This window comes from Ambystoma mexicanum, chromosome 9 (assembly GCF_040938575.1).
Source record: "Ambystoma mexicanum isolate Mex_15411 chromosome 9, UKY_AmexF1_1, whole genome shotgun sequence".
In the NCBI taxonomy this organism is placed as follows: domain Eukaryota; kingdom Metazoa; phylum Chordata; class Amphibia; order Caudata; family Ambystomatidae; genus Ambystoma; species Ambystoma mexicanum.
In genome coordinates this window covers 75699048-75717798 of record NC_090931.1, presented here as the reverse complement: position 1 = coordinate 75717798, position 18751 = coordinate 75699048, and the positions used below count along the sequence as shown (strand labels likewise).

Sequence of the window (18751 nt, the reverse complement as noted above, 5' to 3'; positions counted from 1 at the left end):
TGCGGCTACATCAAGGCATGCAGTTACAATTAGAAAGTCCAGGAACATGAAATGGGTATGCCTGACCTCATTTTGCGAGGCGGCTACATCAAGGCATGCAGTTATAATTAGAAAGTCCAGGAACATGAAATGGGTACGCCTGACCTCATTTTGCGAGGCGGCTACATCAAGGCATGCAGTTACAATTAGAAAGTCCAGGAACCTGATATAGGAAAGCCTGACCTCATGCTGCGATGCGGCTACATCAAGGCATGCAGTTACACATGGAAAGTCCAGGAACATGAAATGGGAAAGCCTGACAACATGCTGCAAGGCGGCTACATCAAGGCATGCAGTTACAACGAGAAAGTCCAGGAACATAATATGGAAAAGCCTGACCTCATGCTGCGAGGTGGCTACATCAAGGCATGCAGTTACACATGGAAAGTCCAGGAACATGAAATGGGAAAGCCTGACCACATTTTGCGAGGCGGCTACATCAAGGCATGCAGTTACAACGAGATAGTCCAGGAACATGATATGGAAAAGCCTGACCTCATGCTGCGAGGTGGCTACCTCAAGGCATGCAGTTACAATTAGAAAGTACAGGAACATGAAATGGGTAAGCCTGACCTCATTTTGCGAGGTGGCTACATCAAGGCATGCAGTTACAACGAGAAAGTCCAGGAACATGATATGGAAAAGCCTGACCTCATGAGGTGGCTACATCAAGGCACGCCGCTACAAATGGAAAACCATGGAACATGATATGGAAAAGCCTGCATAGAAGAAAAAGATTAAACCTATGGTATCCCCAAACAAATACTGCAATACCCTCCGGGAGAGACATACTTGCAATAATCATCTTTAAAAAATCCTACGATAGATAAAAGGCTGTTCTTATGAATGACTCTGGCTAATCTTAAAGTTCCACCATGCAGTCTTTAGTTGCGCACACTCGACGGACTACGGTGAGGTGCTTGGTGTGCAGTATCATCAGTGCAAGTTGAGTTGACCGCAAAAGGCAATTTACTTCTCAATGCTTGAAGTTCGTCCAACAGCCCTTCCTTGCAATGGATATCCAATTCTAGCACATTATGTCTAATAGTCTTGTATCAATGATGATGACTTATAAAATAATACGCAACAGCCCTCCCCTGCATTGGATGCCCTGGTCTTGCACATCATAGCTGGACTACACCCTACCAATGATGAAGGGTTATTAGGCGATAACTAGCATCCGTGCCCTGATTTCAATGCGTGGTCTGGTACATCATAGCTGGACGACACCCTACCAATGATCAGGGTTATGGATCGATAATTAGCATCCGTGCCCTGATTTCAATGCATGGTCTGGTACATCATAGCTGCAAGTCACCCTACCAATGATCAAGGGTTATTAGGTGATAACTAGCATCAGTGTCCTGATTTCAATGCATGGTCTGGTACATCATAGCTGGAAGACACCCTATCAATGATGAAGGGTTATTAGGCGATAACTAGCATCCGTGTCCTGATTTCAATGCGTGGTCTGGTACATCATAGCTGGACGACACCCTACCAATGATCAGGGTTATGGATCGATAATTAGCATTCGTGCCCTGATTTCAATGCATGGTCTGGTACATCATAGCTGGAAGACACCCTACCAATGATCAGGGTTGTGGATCGATAATTAGCATCCGTGCCCTGATTTCAATGCATGGTCTGGTACATCATAGCTGGAAGACACCCAACCAATGATCAGGGTTATGGATCGATAATTAGCATCCGTGCCCTGATTTCAATGCATGGTCTGGTACATTATAGATGGAAGGCATCCCTACCAATGATCAAGTGTTATTAGGCGATAACTAGCATCCGTGTCCTGATTTCAATGCATGGTCTGGTACATCATAGCTGGACGACACCCTAAACATGATCAGGGTTATGGAATGATAATTAGCATCCGTGCCCTGATTCCAATGCGTGGTCTGGTACACCATAGCTGGAATACACACTACCAATGATCAGGGTTATGGATCGATAATTAGCATCCGTGCCCTGATTTCAATGCATGGTCTGGTACATCATAGCTGGACTACACCCTACCAATGATCAGGGTTATGGATTGATAATTAGCATCCGTGCCCTGATTTCAATGCGTGGTCTGGTACATCACAGCTGGAAGGCATCCCTACCAATGATCAAGTGTTATTAAGCGATAACTAGCATCCGTGTCCTGATTTCAATGCATGGTCTGGTACATCATAGCTGGAATACACCCTACCAATGATCAGGGTTATGGATCGATAATTAGCATCCGTGCCCTGATTTCAATGCGTGGTCTGGTACATCATAGATGGAAGGCATCCCTACCAATGATCAAGTGTTATTAAGCGATAACTTGCATCCGTGTCCTGATTTCAATGCATGGTCTGGTACATCATAGCTGGACGGCACCCTACACATGATCAGGGTTATGGATCGATAATTAGCATCCGTGCCCTGATTTCAATGCATGGTCTGGTACATCATAGCTGGAAGACACTCAACCAATGATCAGGGTTATGGATCGATAATTAGCATCCGTGCCCTGATTTCAATGCATGGTCTGGTACATCATAGATGGAAGGCATCCCTACCAATGATCAAGTGTTATTAAGCGATAACTAGCATCCGTGTCCTGATTTCAATGCATGGTCTGGTACATCATAGCTGGACGACACCCTACACATGATCAGGGTTATGGATCGATAATTAGCATCCGTGCCCTGATTTCAATGCGTGGTCTGTTACACCATAGCTGGAATACACCCTACCAATGATCAGGGTTATGGATCGATAATTAGCATCCGTGCCCTGATTTCAATGCGTGGTCTGGTACATCATAGATGGAAGGCATCCCTACCAATGATCAAGTGTTATTAAGCGATAACTAGCATCCGTGTCCTGATTTCAATGCATGGTCTGGTACATCATAGCTGGACGACACCCTACACATGATCAGGGTTATGGATCGATAATTAGCATCCGTGCCCTAATTTCAATGCGTGGTCTGGTACACCATAGCTAGAATACACCCTACCAATGATCAGGGTTATGGATCGATAATTAGCATCTGTGCCCTGATTTCAATGCATGGTCTGGTACATCATAGCTGGACTACACCCTACCAATGATCAGGGTTATGGATCGATAATTAGCATCCGTGCCCTGATTTCAATGCGTGGTCTGGTACATCATAGCTGGAAGGCATCCCTACCAATGATCAAGTGTTATTAAGCGATAACTAGCATCTGTGTCCTGATTTCAATGCATGGTCTGGTACATTATAGCTGCAAGTCACCCTACCAATGATCAAGGGTTATTAGGTGATAACTAGCATCAGTGTCCTGATTTCAATGCATGGTCTGGTACATCATAGCTGGAAGACACCCTATCAATGATGAAGGGTTATTAGGCGATAACTAGCATCCGTGTCCTGATTTCAATGCGTGGTCTGGTACATCATAGCTGGACGACACCCTACCAATGATCAGGGTTATGGATCGATAATTAGCATCCATGCCCTGATTTCAATGCATGGTCTGGTACATCATAGCTGGAAGACACCCTACCAATGATCAGGGTTGTGGATCGATAATTAGCATCCGTGCCCTGATTTCAATGCATGGTCTGGTACATCATAGCTGGAAGACACCCAACCAATGATCAGGGTTATGGATCGATAATTAGCATCCGTGCCCTGATTTCAATGCATGGTCTGGTACATTATAGATGGAAGGCATCCCTACCAATGATCAAGTGTTATTAGGCGATAACTAGCATCCGTGTCCTGATTTCAATGCATGGTCTGGTACATCATAGCTGGACGACACCCTAAACATGATCGGGGTTATGGAATGATAATTAGCATCCGTGCCCTGATTTCAATGCGTGGTCTGGTACACCATAGCTGGAATACACCCTACCAATGATCAGGGTTACGGATCGATAATTAGCATCCGTGCCCTGATTTCAATGCATGGTCTGGTACATCATAGCTGGAAGGCATCCCTACCAATGATCAAGTGTTATTAAGCGATAACTAGCATCCGTGTCCTGATTTCAATGCATGGTCTGGTACATCATAGCTGGAATACACCCTACCAATGATCAGGGTTATGGATCGATAATTAGCATCCGTGCCCTGATTTCAATGCGTGGTCTGGTACATCATAGCTGAAATACACCCTACCAATGATCAGGGTTATGTATCGATAATTAGCATCCGTGCCCTGATTTCAATGCGTGGTCTGGTACATCATAGATGGAAGGCATCCCTACCAATGATCAAGTGTTATTAAGCGATAACTTGCATCCGTGTCCTGATTTCAATGCATGGTCTGGTACATCATAGCTGGACGGCACCCTACACATGATCAGGGTTATGGCTCGATAATTAGCATCCGTGCCCTGATTTCAATGCATGGTCTGGTACATCATAGCTGGAAGACACCCAACCAATGATCAGGGTTATGGATCGATAATTAGCATCCGTGCCCTGATTTCAATGCATGGTCTGGTACATCATAGATGGAAGGCATCCCTACCAATGATCAAGTGTTATTAAGCGATAACTAGCATCCGTGTCCTGATTTCAATGCATGGTCTGGTACATCATAGCTGGACGACACCCTACACATGATCAGGGTTATGGATCGATAATTAGCATCCGTGCCCTGATTTCAATGCGTGGTCTGTTACACCATAGCTGGAATACACCCTACCAATGATCAGGGTTATGGATCGATAATTAGCATCCGTGCCCTGATTTCAATGCGTGGTCTGGTACATCATAGATGGAAGGCATCCCTACCAATGATCAAGTGTTATTAAGCGATAACTAGCATCCGTGTCCTGATTTCAATGCATGGTCTGGTACATCATAGCTGGACGACACCCTACACATGATCAGGGTTATGGATCGATAATTAGCATCCGTGCCCTAATTTCAATGCGTGGTCTGGTACACCATAGCTAGAATACACCCTACCAATGATCAGGGTTATGGATCGATAATTAGCATCCGTGCCCTGATTTCAATGCATGGTCTGGTACATCATAGCTGGACTACACCCTACCAATGATCAGGGTTATGGATCGATAATTAGCATCCGTGACCTGATTTCAATGCGTGGTCTGGTACATCATAGCTGGAAGGCATCCCTACCAATGATCAAGTGTTATTAAGCGATAACTAGCATCCGTGTCCTGATTTCAATGCATGGTCTGGTACATCATAGCTGGACGACACCCTACAAATGATCAGGGATATGGATCGATAATTAGCATCCGTGCCCTGATTTCAATGCGTGGTCTGGTACACCATAGCTGGAATACACCCTACCAATGATCAGGGTTATGGATCGATAATTAGCATCCGTGCCTTGATTTCAATGCATGGTCTGGTACATCATAGCTGGAATACACCCTACAAATGATCAGGGTTATGGATCGATAATTAGCATCCGTGCCCTGATTTCAATGCATGGTCTGGTACATCATAGCTGAAATACACCCTACCAATGATCAGGGTTATGGATCGATAATTAGCATCCGTGCCCTGATTTCAATGCATGGTCTGGCACATCATAGCTGGACTACACCCTACCAAAGATCAAGGGTTATTAGGTGATAATTAGCATCCGTGCCCTGATTTCAATGCGTGGTCTGGTACATCATAGCTGCAAGTCACCCTACGAATGATGAAGTGTTATTAAGCAATAACTAGCATCCGTGTCCTGATTTCAATGCGTGGTCTGGTACATCATACCTGGACGACACCCTACCAATGATCAGGGTTATGGATCGATAATTAGCATCCGTGCCCTGATTTCAATGCGTGGTCTGGTACACCATAGCTGGAATACACCCTACCAATGATCAGGGTTATGGATCGATAATTAGCATCCGTGCCCTGATTTCAATGCGTGGTCTGGTACACCATAGCTGGAATACACCCTACCAATGATCAGGGTTATGGATCGATAATTAGCATCCGTGCCCTGATTTCAATGCGTGGTCTGGTACATCATAGCTGGAAGGCATCCCTACCAATGATCAAGTGTTATTAAGCGATAACTAGCATCCGTGTCCTGATTTCAATGCGTGGTCTGGTACATCATAGCTGGACGACACCCTACCAATGATCAGGGTTATGGATCGATAATTAGCATCCGTGCCCTGATTTCAATGTGTGGTCTGCTACATCATAGCTGGAAGTCACCATACCAATGATGAAGGGTTATTAAGCGATAACTAGGATCCGTGTCCTGATTTTAATGCATGGTCTTGCACGCAACAGACTTTGTGAAGGCCAGCATTCATGCACCAGAAGGAACAAAGTTTCTCTACCCCAGGAAACATCGAAACTATGTGGGAAGATGGGTTTACTGCAGGCCAAATAGACAATGTCAATTGATGACATGGAATAAAGACGAACATGTAAGGACAGCAGGAAGCCTGAAAGGAGTAATAAAAATATGGACTCCAAAGAGACACTTCTTCAGACCATCATGTATGGATGCAGAAGATGAAGCATTAACCCAGGCGATGAAGATGAATACAGAAGAACCAAGTAAGATGAATCCAAAGACGGAAGTGAAAGTGGTTGATGAATCGCTCAGAGGGGGGAGTGTAGAGGAGGTCCCAAATAAAACCTGCACTCCAGTCGCCCATTTTGAAGTTCCAGGAACGTTGACACCAAGATATGTGACGTATGATGAGCAAATAAACCAGCAGAAAGCCGCAGTAGGGCTCTGCCCAGTACCTATTAGAAGAACAGCACCTATTGATGTACCAATAGCAAGAAAACCATGGACAGTAAGGTACCCATTGAAAAAACCTTACCAACAAATGAAACAAAATGAAGATCGTCTGAGTACAGTCCCTGAAGAAACCAAAAAGGCCTTAATGAGAGACGAATGGTGACGTCACGAGGGCCCGGACTGACTTGCAGATCGAAGAAATGACAACCAGAGAATGCTGCAAAGAGATGAAATGCCATGAATAACGTTATTGTGAACCTAAAGTGAAAGGACGATGTCGAAATGCAAAGAAGTTTAAAGCTGTAAGCAAGATGAAGATATTCGACCAGTTTACATCTGTAAATATGCTTAGAACCGCAAGAAAGCTAAGAACACAGTGTGGCTTGCTATGCTTAGTAGAAGAGTAGTGCCGAAAGTGCCTCTATAAATAATCTACCTCAAACGAAGCACAGTATTATAAGTATATTTCTACTTCGCGCAAGAAGCAGAATCAACCCAGGTTACTAAAGGCCTCACGAGAAAGCTTCCTATTTAGCAAAAACGAGAAGAGACGGCTGAAACGAAACTCAGCAGAGGCAACTCGTGCCAGGAAAGCCAAGATCATACAAATAGAAGAGGCGAACAGTAGCTACATTTAATTGAAACTAAGAACAGAACATCCTGCCTCTGAAAGGTCGAGATAAGAAGGCGAAGGCAGGTGGCGGGTGAAATGAAAATCAAATACACAAACTGAGAGAAAAGAGACAAATTCACGGTGTCGCAATCACGTGACCAGCCGAGCAAGAAGAAGCTAGGGTTCACACCTACACTTGGCACCTGACCAGGCAGAGATATCAGAACTTTTCCAGACACAAGATGCAATCTCGAGGCCAACCACAGTGAAATAATTGACACATGGCTACTAAAGTGATGATTGATTGTAACCATAATCGGAGGAAGGCCGGGTAACTAAGGTGCACCCCGCACCTGGCCGAGCATTCTGCGTGCTGCTAAGCAAAGTGGACAAGTATGCATGGGGTTGGTGCCAACCCAATCACAATGGACCAAATAATCTATAGTTAGTAGAACCAATAGGACGTTGTACTTTTAGTGACGTCTGCAGTAGTCATTTTAGAGGAAGGGCTTAGATGCCCACCTGACAGTGTTTACCCAATCCCCTCTCTGTTACCATATACAGATATAGTACCTATAGTAAAGTTACCTTTTCCTAACCAATAGAATTGCATGTTAACTTTTGAGTGTTACACGTCAATGATGACGAGTGTTGAGTATAAATGTTACAACTTGTAAGAAGTTCGTTGGAGCTGAAGCGAGAAGGATGATCGCATCAATGCTGATATCCAAAACTTCCCTTTTTTTGTACTTGTCATTAAACAGACTCCCTTTGCCAAACCATTGAGTTGTCCTTATTGATTAGTGTTGGAGTTATACATCTGCATCCCCATCCATCTCATGGGTGCAGCTATCTTGTCTTAAAGTTCTTCTGAGCAAACCTCGGCTCTATGGGCCAGCCGGGTGTCTCGAGTACAGTATCACTACCAATCCATGTCTTGCTCCTCTGGCACAGAGACCCCCAGCTTCTCCCCTGTGTTATACATCGTCTAACACCAGCCGCAGATGCAGTCTCACACCGCTCACAACAGCACCACAACACACACACACATTCTGTGTGTCGCCTCTTGCTAAGCGTACTGCCCTGCGTGGGCCTGTCTCCTAATGTCGTATTCACTCTGCCATTATGTGTGTCACCTCTGCTTAATGTCAGATCATATACGGTCACCCGAAACACAGGGGCAGCAACGCCCCGAGAGACATTCGGCGCTACGAGGCCTGCACCCTGGCTTTGAAGCACTCTACACATAGTCACATAGCGCAACAGCTCAGTGCGGCTGGAGGATACTCTTTAGTACAAGTGAACAAAAACACACAAAAAGTGCAGACCTAGAAACACTGCCAAAGCTTGGCTGCATAATAGAAGGCCGGTTTGAGGTGGCTACCACATGGCGCCACGATAATATAATTGTTCTCCTGAAAATAAATCCAGCATGTATCTGCCCTCTAGTGAAAACATTCCCTCAGGAAAAATGCCAGCAAAATAATACAAATAATCAAATAAAACTCGACAAAACATATCACGGTGCGTTACAATGCATCAAGCACCAGCGAGAAGCTGCTCAGCTGCGGGGCCCAGCGCCTAATCGCTGCGAGCTGCACAGGCAGACTTCTGAACTGCACATTACATACATTTGTCATTAATATGAGTGTTGTGAATATGAAACATTAAACATATTGCAAGAAAAGACTTAGGAAGTGCACTATTCGTGACAGACGTGAAATGCTCTGATGCGGGCTGGTGATCAGAGAGTGACCATACCGTTCACGGTCAGGGTGACTTCTCGCTCTCCGGCGCCAACGCGTGGGACCACGGCACGACAGACGTATTTCCCAGCATCCTCCTGCCGAACCGACTTCAGAGTTAACGAGTTTTCATTGCTCAGAACCTGCGGGCGAGAGAGAGAAAAGAGATGGACCGGGTCAGTGCTGAAGTGATGGAGCCAGCGGGCAGGACTGGCCCTCAGCCTGAGGATTACTCTGGAACATTCCTTTCTCCTTGAACTCACAGCACAGCTCATACACTGAGTTCACATCAATAACACAACTCACCTTGCAAGAGACACATGTTTATTGTGTCCCTGGGCCTAGCAGGAGATAGGGCTTGACAGAGCCCTGTGCCAGCAGCAAGAAAAGACGACGGCGGAGGCAGGGTTTGGTGCCAAATGATGGGGAGGGTCTGTATGCCGGAAGTACAGGGTGCAGTGCCACAGACGTCACTAGAAGACACTATTAAGCTGTGCACAGGCACTTAAGGGGCAACGGTGTAGCGCCAGAGGCTGTAACTACAAGCCATTGTTAGGGTGAGCACAAACTATGGATGTGAACGAATGCAGCACTACAGGCCGTTACTAGGGGCCACAGCTAGGGCTGGCACCAGCACTGGTTGTATAAGGGTACAGCATCTCAGGTTATTACTATAGGTCACTATTAGGTGGCACTAGATGTGCATGGATGCAGTACCCCAAACCAGTTCTAGAAGTCACTCACTAAGCACAGGCACTTGAGATGCAAAAATGCAGCACTACAGGCCGGTACTAGAAGTCACTATTAGATGGGACACAAGCACTGGCTGTGTAAGGGTACAGCACCTCCGGTTATTACTAGAATTCACTATAAGGCAGCACTAGATTTGCATGGATGCGGTACCCCAAACCAGTTCTAGAAGTCACTGACAGGCTAAGCACAGGCGCTTGATGTACAAGAAGGCAGCACTACAGGCTGGTACTAAAAGTCACTATTAGATGGGACACAAGCACTGGTTGTGTAAGGGTACAGCACCTCAGGTTGTTATTAAAAGTAACTATTAGGCAGGACCCCAGCAGTTTATGTATAGGGTGCACTACCAAAGACCATCAGTGGAAATCACTATTAGGCAAGGTAGCAATACTAGGCGTGCATGCATGCAGTACCACACAGCAATACTAGAAGTCACTATTAGGCTGATCACACTCCCTTGATGTACAGGAAGGCAGCACTACAGGCCGTTACTAAGAGTCACTGTTAAGATTGTCGCCGGCACTGGCTGTATAAGGGTACAGCACCGTAGGCTCTTATGAGAAGCCACTATTAGGCTGATCACACTCCCTTGATGTACAAGAAGGCGGCACTACAGGCCGTTACTAGGAGTCACTGTTAAGATTGTCGCCGGCACTGGCTGTATAAGGGTACAGCACCGTAGGCTCTTACGAGAAGCCACTATTAGGCTGCGCTCCATCATGGACTGTACAATTGTGCAAAATGTTTAAATTATCGAGTTTAAAAGCCTGAATGCGTGATTTGGCTGAATTTCGTCCATTCAAAAATTCTGAGCGGCTGAAAAGTTTGACCAAATCACGCATTAGGTGCTGGGGGTTGCGGGGGTGTCTGCCACACCCTTGCTCACTATATTGTGAGCAGGGGTAGCGGGGTGACACCTGCAGCCATCCCAAAAAGGCTCTGCCCCACCAAAAAAAGGGAAAGAACCCTGCAGAGCCGGTTCCCGATCACGGAAGTGAAAGGGAAAAAGCGTTGCAGGGACGTTGCGAGTTGGCGGCCGCAAGGTAAGTAGGGGGTCGGGGTGTGGGTAGGGGCATGTGTGTGGTGTGGGGACGTGGGGTGGGGGCCAAGTCAAAAATGTTCAGGGGAGAAAAGACTGAAGGATATTTCAGAAAAATAATCTTCTGTCTTTTCTCCCTCGAACATTTAGATCTCGGGATTTCAACCCCGATCCAGTACTGAAGTTCTTTAGTAGAGCTCACTATTAAGCTGTGCACCAGCACTGAATGTACAAGGGTCCAGTAAAGCAGGCTATTAGAAATCACTATTAGATGGTGCACACGCACTGAATGTACACGGGTCCAGTACAGCAGGCTATTAGAAATCACTATTAAATGGTGCACACACACTGGATGTACATGGGTGCAGTCCAGCAGGCTATAAGAAGTCACTATTAGATGGGGCACAAGCACGGGATGTACAAGGGTCCAGTACAGCAGGCTATTAGAAATCACTATTAGATGGTGCACACACACTGGCTGTACACGGGTCCAGTACAGCTGGCTATTAGAAATCACTATTAGATGGTGCACACGCACTGGATGTACACGGGTGCAGTCCAGCAGGCTATTAGAAGTCACTATTACATGGGGCACAAGCACGAGATGTACAAGGGTCCAGTACAGCAGGCTATTAGAAATCACTATTAGATGGTGCACACGCACTGGATGTACACGGGTCCAGTACAGCAGGCTATTAGAAATCACTATTAAATGGTGCACACACACTGGATGTACACGGATCCAGTACAGCAGGCTATTAGAAATCACTATTAGATGGTGCACACGCACTGGATGTACACGGATCCAGTACAGCAGGCTATTAGAAATCACTATTAGATGGGGCACAAGCACGGGATGTACAAGGGTCCAGTACAGCAGGCTATTAGAAATCACTATTAGATGGTGCACATACACTGGATGTACACGGGTGCAGTCCAGCAGGCTATAAGAAGTCACTATTAGATGGGGCACAAGCACGGGATGTACAAGGGTCCAGTACAGCAGGCTATTAGAAATCACTATTAAATGGTGCACACACACTGGATGTACACGGGTGCAGTCCAGCAGGCTATAAGAAGTCACTATTAGATGGGGCACAAGCACGGGATGTACAAGGGTCCAGTACAGCAGGCTATTAGAAATCACTATTAGATGGTGCACACACACTGGCTGTACACGGGTCCAGTACAGCTGGCTATTAGAAATCACTATTAGATGGTGCACACGCACTGGATGTACACGGGTGCAGTCCAGCAGGCTATTAGAAGTCACTATTAGATGGGGCACAAGCACGAGATGTACAAGGGTCCAGTACAGCAGGCTATTATAAGTCACTATTAGATGGGGCGCAAGCACTGGATGTACAAGGGTCCAGTACAGCAGGCTATTAGAAGTCACTATTAGATTGGGCACAAGCACTGGATGAACAAGAGATAAGTAAAGCAGGCTATTAGAAGTCACCATTAGATGGGGCACAAGCACTGGATGTACAAGGGTCCAGTACAGCAGGCTATTAGAAGTCACCATTCGATGGGGCACAAGCACTGGATGTACAAGAGACAAGTACAGAAGGCTATTAGAAGTCACTATTAGATGGGGCACAAGCACGGGATGTACAAGAGATAAGTACAGCAGGCTATGAGATGTCACCATTAGATGGGGCACAAGTACTGGATGTACAAGAGATAAGAACAGCAGGCTATTATAAGTCACGATTAGATGGGGCACAAGCACTGGATGTACAAGAGATAAGTACAGCAGGCTATTAGAAGTCACTATTAGATGGGGCACAATCACGGGATGTACAAGAGATAAGTACTGCAGGCTATTAGAAGTCACCATTAGATGGGACACAAGCACTAGATGTGCAAGGGTCCAGTACAGCAGGCTATTAGACGTCACTATTAGATGGGGCACAAGCACTGGATGTACAAGAGATAAGTACAGAAGGCTATTAGAAGTCACTATTAGATGGGGCACAAGCACGGGATGTACAAGAGATAAGTACAGCAGGCTATTAGAAGTCACCATTAGATGGGGCACAAGCACTGGATGTACAAGAGATAAGTACAGTAGGCTACTAGAAGTCACCATTAGATGGGGCACAAGCACTGGGTGTACAAGAGATAAGTACAGCAGGCTATTAGAAGTCACTATTAGATGGGGCACAAGCACTGTATGTACAAGAGATAAGTACAGCAGGCTATTAGAAGTCACCATTAGATGGGGCACAAGCACTGGGTGTACAAGAGATAAGTACAGCAGGCTATTAGAAGTCACTATTAGATGGGGCACAAGCACTGGGTGTACAAGAGATAAGTACAGCAGGCTATTAGAAGTCATCATTAGATGGGGCACAAGCACTGGATGTACAATGGTCCAGTACAGCAGGCTATTAGAAGTCACCATTAGATGGGGCACAAGCACTGGATGTACAAAGGCCCAGTACAGCAGGCTATTAGAAGTCACCATTAGATGGGGCACAAGCACTGGATGTACAAGGGTCCAGTACAGCAGGCTATTAGAAGTCCCCATTAGATGGGGCACAAACACTGGATGTACAAGGGTCCAGTACAGCAGGCTATTAGAAGTCACTATTAGATGGGGCACAAACACTGGATGTACAAGAGACAAGCACAGCAGGCTATTAGAAGTCACTATAAGATGGGGCACACGCACTGGATGTACAAGAGATAAGTACAGCAGGCTATTAGAAGTCACTATTAGATGGGGCACAAGCACTGGATGTACAGGAGACAAGCACAGCAGGCTATTAGAAGTCACTATTAGATGGGGCACAAGCACTGGATGTACAAGTGATAAGTACAGCATGCTATTAGAAGTCACTATTAGATGGGGCACAAGCACTGGATGTACAAGGGTCCAGTACAGCAGGCTATTAGAAGTCACCATTCGATGGGGCACAAGCACTGGATGTACAAGAGACAAGTACAGAAGGCTATTAGAAGTCACTATTAGATGGGGCACAAGCACGGGATGTACAAGAGATAAGTACAGCAGGCTATGAGATGTCACCATTAGATGGGGCACAAGTACTGGATGTACAAGAGATAAGAACAGCAGGCTATTAGAAGTCACTATTAGATGGGGCACAATCACGGGATGTACAAGAGATAAGTACTGCAGGCTATTAGAAGTCACCATTAGATGGGACACAAGCACTAGATGTGCAAGGGTCCAGTACAGCAGGCTATTAGACGTCACTATTAGATGGGGCACAAGCACTGGATGTACAAGAGATAAGTACAGAAGGCTATTAGAAGTCACTATTAGATGGGGCACAAGCACGGGATGTACAAGAGATAAGTACAGCAGGCTATTAGAAGTCACCATTAGATGGGGCACAAGCACTGGATGTACAAGAGATAAGTACAGTAGGCTACTAGAAGTCACCATTAGATGGGGCACAAGCACTGGGTGTACAAGAGATAAGTACAGCAGGCTATTAGAAGTCACTATCAGATGGGGCACAAGCACTGGATGTACAAGAGATAAGTACAGCAGGCTATTAGAAGTCACCATTAGATGGGGCACAAGCACTGGGTGTACAAGAGATAAGTACAGCAGGCTATTAGAAGTCACTATTAGATGGGGCACAAGCACTGGGTGTACAAGAGATAAGTACAGCAGGCTATTAGAAGTCATCATTAGATGGGGCACAAGCACTGGATGTACAATGGTCCAGTACAGCAGGCTATTAGAAGTCACCATTAGATGGGGCACAAGCACTGGATGTACAAAGGCCCAGTACAGCAGGCTATTAGAAGTCACCATTAGATGGGGCACAAGCACTGGGTGTACAAGAGATAAGTACAGCAGGCTATTAGAAGTCACTATTAGATGGGGCACAAGCACTGGGTGTACAAGAGATAAGTACAGCAGGCTATTAGAAGTCATCATTAGATGGGGCACAAGCACTGGATGTACAATGGTCCAGTACAGCAGGCTATTAGAAGTCACCATTAGATGGGGCACAAGCACTGGATGTACAAAGGCCCAGTACAGCAGGCTATTAGAAGTCACCATTAGATGGGGCACAAGCACTGGATGTACAAGGGTCCAGTACAGCAGGCTATTAGAAGTCCCCATTAGATGGGGCACAAACACTGGATGTACAAGGGTCCAGTACAGCAGGCTATTAGAAGTCACTATTAGATGGAGCACAAACACTGGATGTACAAGAGACAAGCACAGCAGGCTATTAGAAGTCACTATAAGATGGGGCACACGCACTGGATGTACAAGAGATAAGTACAGCATGCTATTAGAAGTCACTATTAGATGGGGCACAAGCACTGGATGTACAAGAGATAAGTACAGCATGCTATTAGAAGTCACTATTAGATGGGGCACAAGCACTGGATGTACAAGAGACAAGCACAGCAGGCTATTAGAAGTCACTATTAGATGGGGCACAAGCACTGGATGTACAAGAGATAAGTACAGCATGCTATTAGAAGTCACTATTAGATGGGGCACAAGCACTGGATGTACAAGAGACAAGCACAGCAGGCTATTAGAAGTCACCATTAGATGGGGCGCAAGCACTGGATGTACAAGGGTCCAGTACAGCAGGCTATTAGAAGTCACCATTCGATGGGGCACAAGCACTGGATGTACAAGAGACAAGTACAGAAGGCTATTAGAAGTCACTATTAGATGGGGCACAAGCACTGGATGTACAAGAGATAAGTACAGCAGGCTATGAGATGTCACCATTAGATGGGGCACAAGTACTGGATGTACAAGAGATAAGAACAGCAGGCTATTATAAGTCACGATTAGATGGGGCACAAGCACTGGATGTGCAAGGGTCCAGTACAGCAAGCTATTCGAAGTCACTATTAGATGGGGCACAAGCACTGGATGTACAAGAGATAAGTACAGCAGGCTATTAGAAGTCACTATTAGATGGGGCACAAGCACTGGATGTACAAGAGATAAGTACAGCAGGCTATTAGAAGTCACTATTAGATGGGGCACAATCACGGGATGTACAAGAGATAAGTACTGCAGGCTATTAGAAGTCACCATTAGATGGGACACAAGCACTAGATGTGCAAGGGTCCAGTACAGCAGGCTATTAGACGTCACTATTAGATGGGGCACAAGCACTGCATGTACAAGAGATAAGTACAGAAGGCTATTAGAAGTCACTATTAGATGGGGCACAAGCACGGGATGTACAAGAGATAAGTACAGCAGGCTATTAGAAGTCACCATTAGATGGGGCACAAGCACTGGATGTACAAGAGATAAGTACAGTAGGCTACTAAGAGTCACCATTAGATGGGGCACAAGCACTGGGTGTACAAGAGATAAGTACAGCAGGCTATTAGAAGTCACTATTAGATGGGGCACAAGCACTGTATGTACAAGAGATAAGTACAGCAGGCTATTAGAAGTCACCATTAGATGGGGCACAAGCACTGGGTGTACAAGAGATAAGTACAGCAGGCTATTAGAAGTCACTATTAGATGGGGCACAAGCACTGGGTGTACAAGAGATAAGTACAGCAGGCTATTAGAAGTCATCATTAGATGGGGCACAAGCACTGGATGTACAATGGTCCAGTACAGCAGGCTATTAGAAGTCACCATTAGATGGGGCACAAGCACTGGATGTACAAAGGCCCAGTACAGCAGGCTATTAGAAGTCACCATTAGATGGGGCACAAGCACTGGATGTACAAGGGTCCAGTACAGCAGGCTATTAGAAGTCCCCATTAGATGGGGCACAAACACTGGATGTACAAGGGTCCAGTACAGCAGGCTATTAGAAGTCACTATTAGATGTGGCACAAGCACTGGATGTACAAGAGACAAGCACAGCAGGCTATTAGAAGTCACTATAAGATGGGGCACACGCACTGGATGTACAAGAGATAAGCACAGCAGGCTATTAGAAGTCACTATTAGATGGGGCACAAGCACTGGATGTACAGGAGACAAGCACAGCAGGCTATTAGAAGTCACTATTAGATGGGGCACAAGCACTGGATGTACAAGTGATAAGTACAGCATGCTATTAGAAGTCACTATTAGATGGGGCACAAGCACTGGATGTACAAGAGATAAGTACAGCATGCTATTAGAAGTCACTATTAGATGGGGCACAAGCACTGGATGTACAAGAGATAAGTACAGCATGCTATTAGAAGTCACGCGCCCGCCTTGGCACCCGTCAGGCCTTGTGGTTGGTGAACTCCTCCAAAACTCTGCCTATTAAAGTGAAAACTGTGATTTTAGAATGCACGTGACTATTTAGGTATATGGCACACCACACCTTTAGGCACTGAAATGATAGATGCTGCTGCATCGGGTCCACCTTTTGTCGACCTCAGAAGGATGAAATGCGGAGTCTGCACACCAGCACTTGACCCAGTAACCTGCAGTCAACAAACAGTTATTTGCAGCGAATGCTGGATGGACCGAGGCCCATTTTATTTATTTATTTATATTGCCATTTACATAGCGTACCTAACCCGGAGGCAGCTAGGCGCTTTTGCTTAAGCAAGATGGCTCCATTGGTAGCTTGCATTTTAGGCTCTGATTGGTTTTGCAATCTTGGTTGTACAGACAACAATACACGTGTGCATTTTATGAAGCTGGGCTCCATGTGGATAGCTGCAGGGCAGTTTATAAATAGTGAATGCAAGCAGCATCCATTGCACTCACTGCTACATTATTCCCCTCCCTCCTTCACCGAGGTCACTGCTTCAAGCCCTATTCATGCTTTTTTGCAAATGCAATTTCCCCATCCCAGATGCTCCATAGGCGTTCCGTGGCACCTGCATTGGCAAAGCCAAGAGTTTGGGCTTTTGTGTAGGCTTTGGACCAACTAATGCCAGGCAGTGTCATAACGGGCAGGGGTCGAAGTGTACAGAGTAGTGAAACTTTGCTCATCTGCATCACCCTCACCTCCCCCTCTTCCAACCCACCCCATACTCACCCTCATCCCCTGACTACAAATTCAGACCTGGGTCCTGCTTTTCCACCACCCCACCCTGCAACACTGGGGTTTACAACAGACCTATCAACACTTAAACAGTGACAAATATGCAAATGATGTATTTATTTATTTATTTATTTAGACATTTGTAAAGCGCACCTAACCCTAAGGCATCTAGGCGCTGGTTTTTTAGAAAGTAAATACAGAGCCCAGTTTAGTAAATTAAACATGCACTATAACTTTCAGACTTTGGCCGCCGTAGTGGGCAGTTTTCCGCACCCTCCCCTTTCATGTCACCCACCGTTGACATCTCTTGAAGGCCATGCCACAGACTATAGCCACCGCGCCAATAACCTGCACACACAGCTGTGCCTGCAGCAATTTCATGTTACTCGCGCTTCATTGCAGAAGACAAAGACACATCACTGTGGTTTGGGGCTGTGTGGTGACTTGTGATCGTGCAAGCCCAAAGCACGCTATTCAAATAAACACGGGCGAAGCAGTGCCCGGGCAATAGCTCAGCAAGATGTGAGTTTAGAGTGATCTGAGCAGGACCCAGGTTCGAATCCCCAGTAGGCGGGATGGCAAATGACAAAAGGAGCAAATCCGTGCCATCCAGATACAAAAAGTGAGGACAAGAAGGTGGATATTTCAGAAAAGTACAGGAACGCCATACCCTTTAGTTCCTGTCCACTTCCAGTTGTAATAATGGTACAGCCTGGTGTCTCATAGGTCAGCTGGGCATAGACGCCACTCTTCTGCGTGCCATTCATTTGTTGCCCCAGGGTAACGTTGCCACCGTTTTTTTGGACCGGTAGGTGTGCATGCCTCCATACTTCTAAATTGTTTTTTTAATA

The 18751-nt window shown here is 45.9% G+C and overlaps 1 protein-coding gene across 1 annotated transcript in view; it reads right to left on the bottom strand.

Annotated features, from left to right (window-relative positions):
• The window catches only part of KIRREL3 (kirre like nephrin family adhesion molecule 3), a 961667-nt gene that overhangs the window by 176815 nt on the left and 766101 nt on the right, over window positions 1-18751 (bottom strand). The window contains exon 8 of the mRNA XM_069613887.1: window positions 9145-9271. Within this exon, the coding sequence (XP_069469988.1) occupies window positions 9145-9271 (127 nt within the window). The remainder of the gene's footprint in view (window positions 1-9144; window positions 9272-18751) is intronic.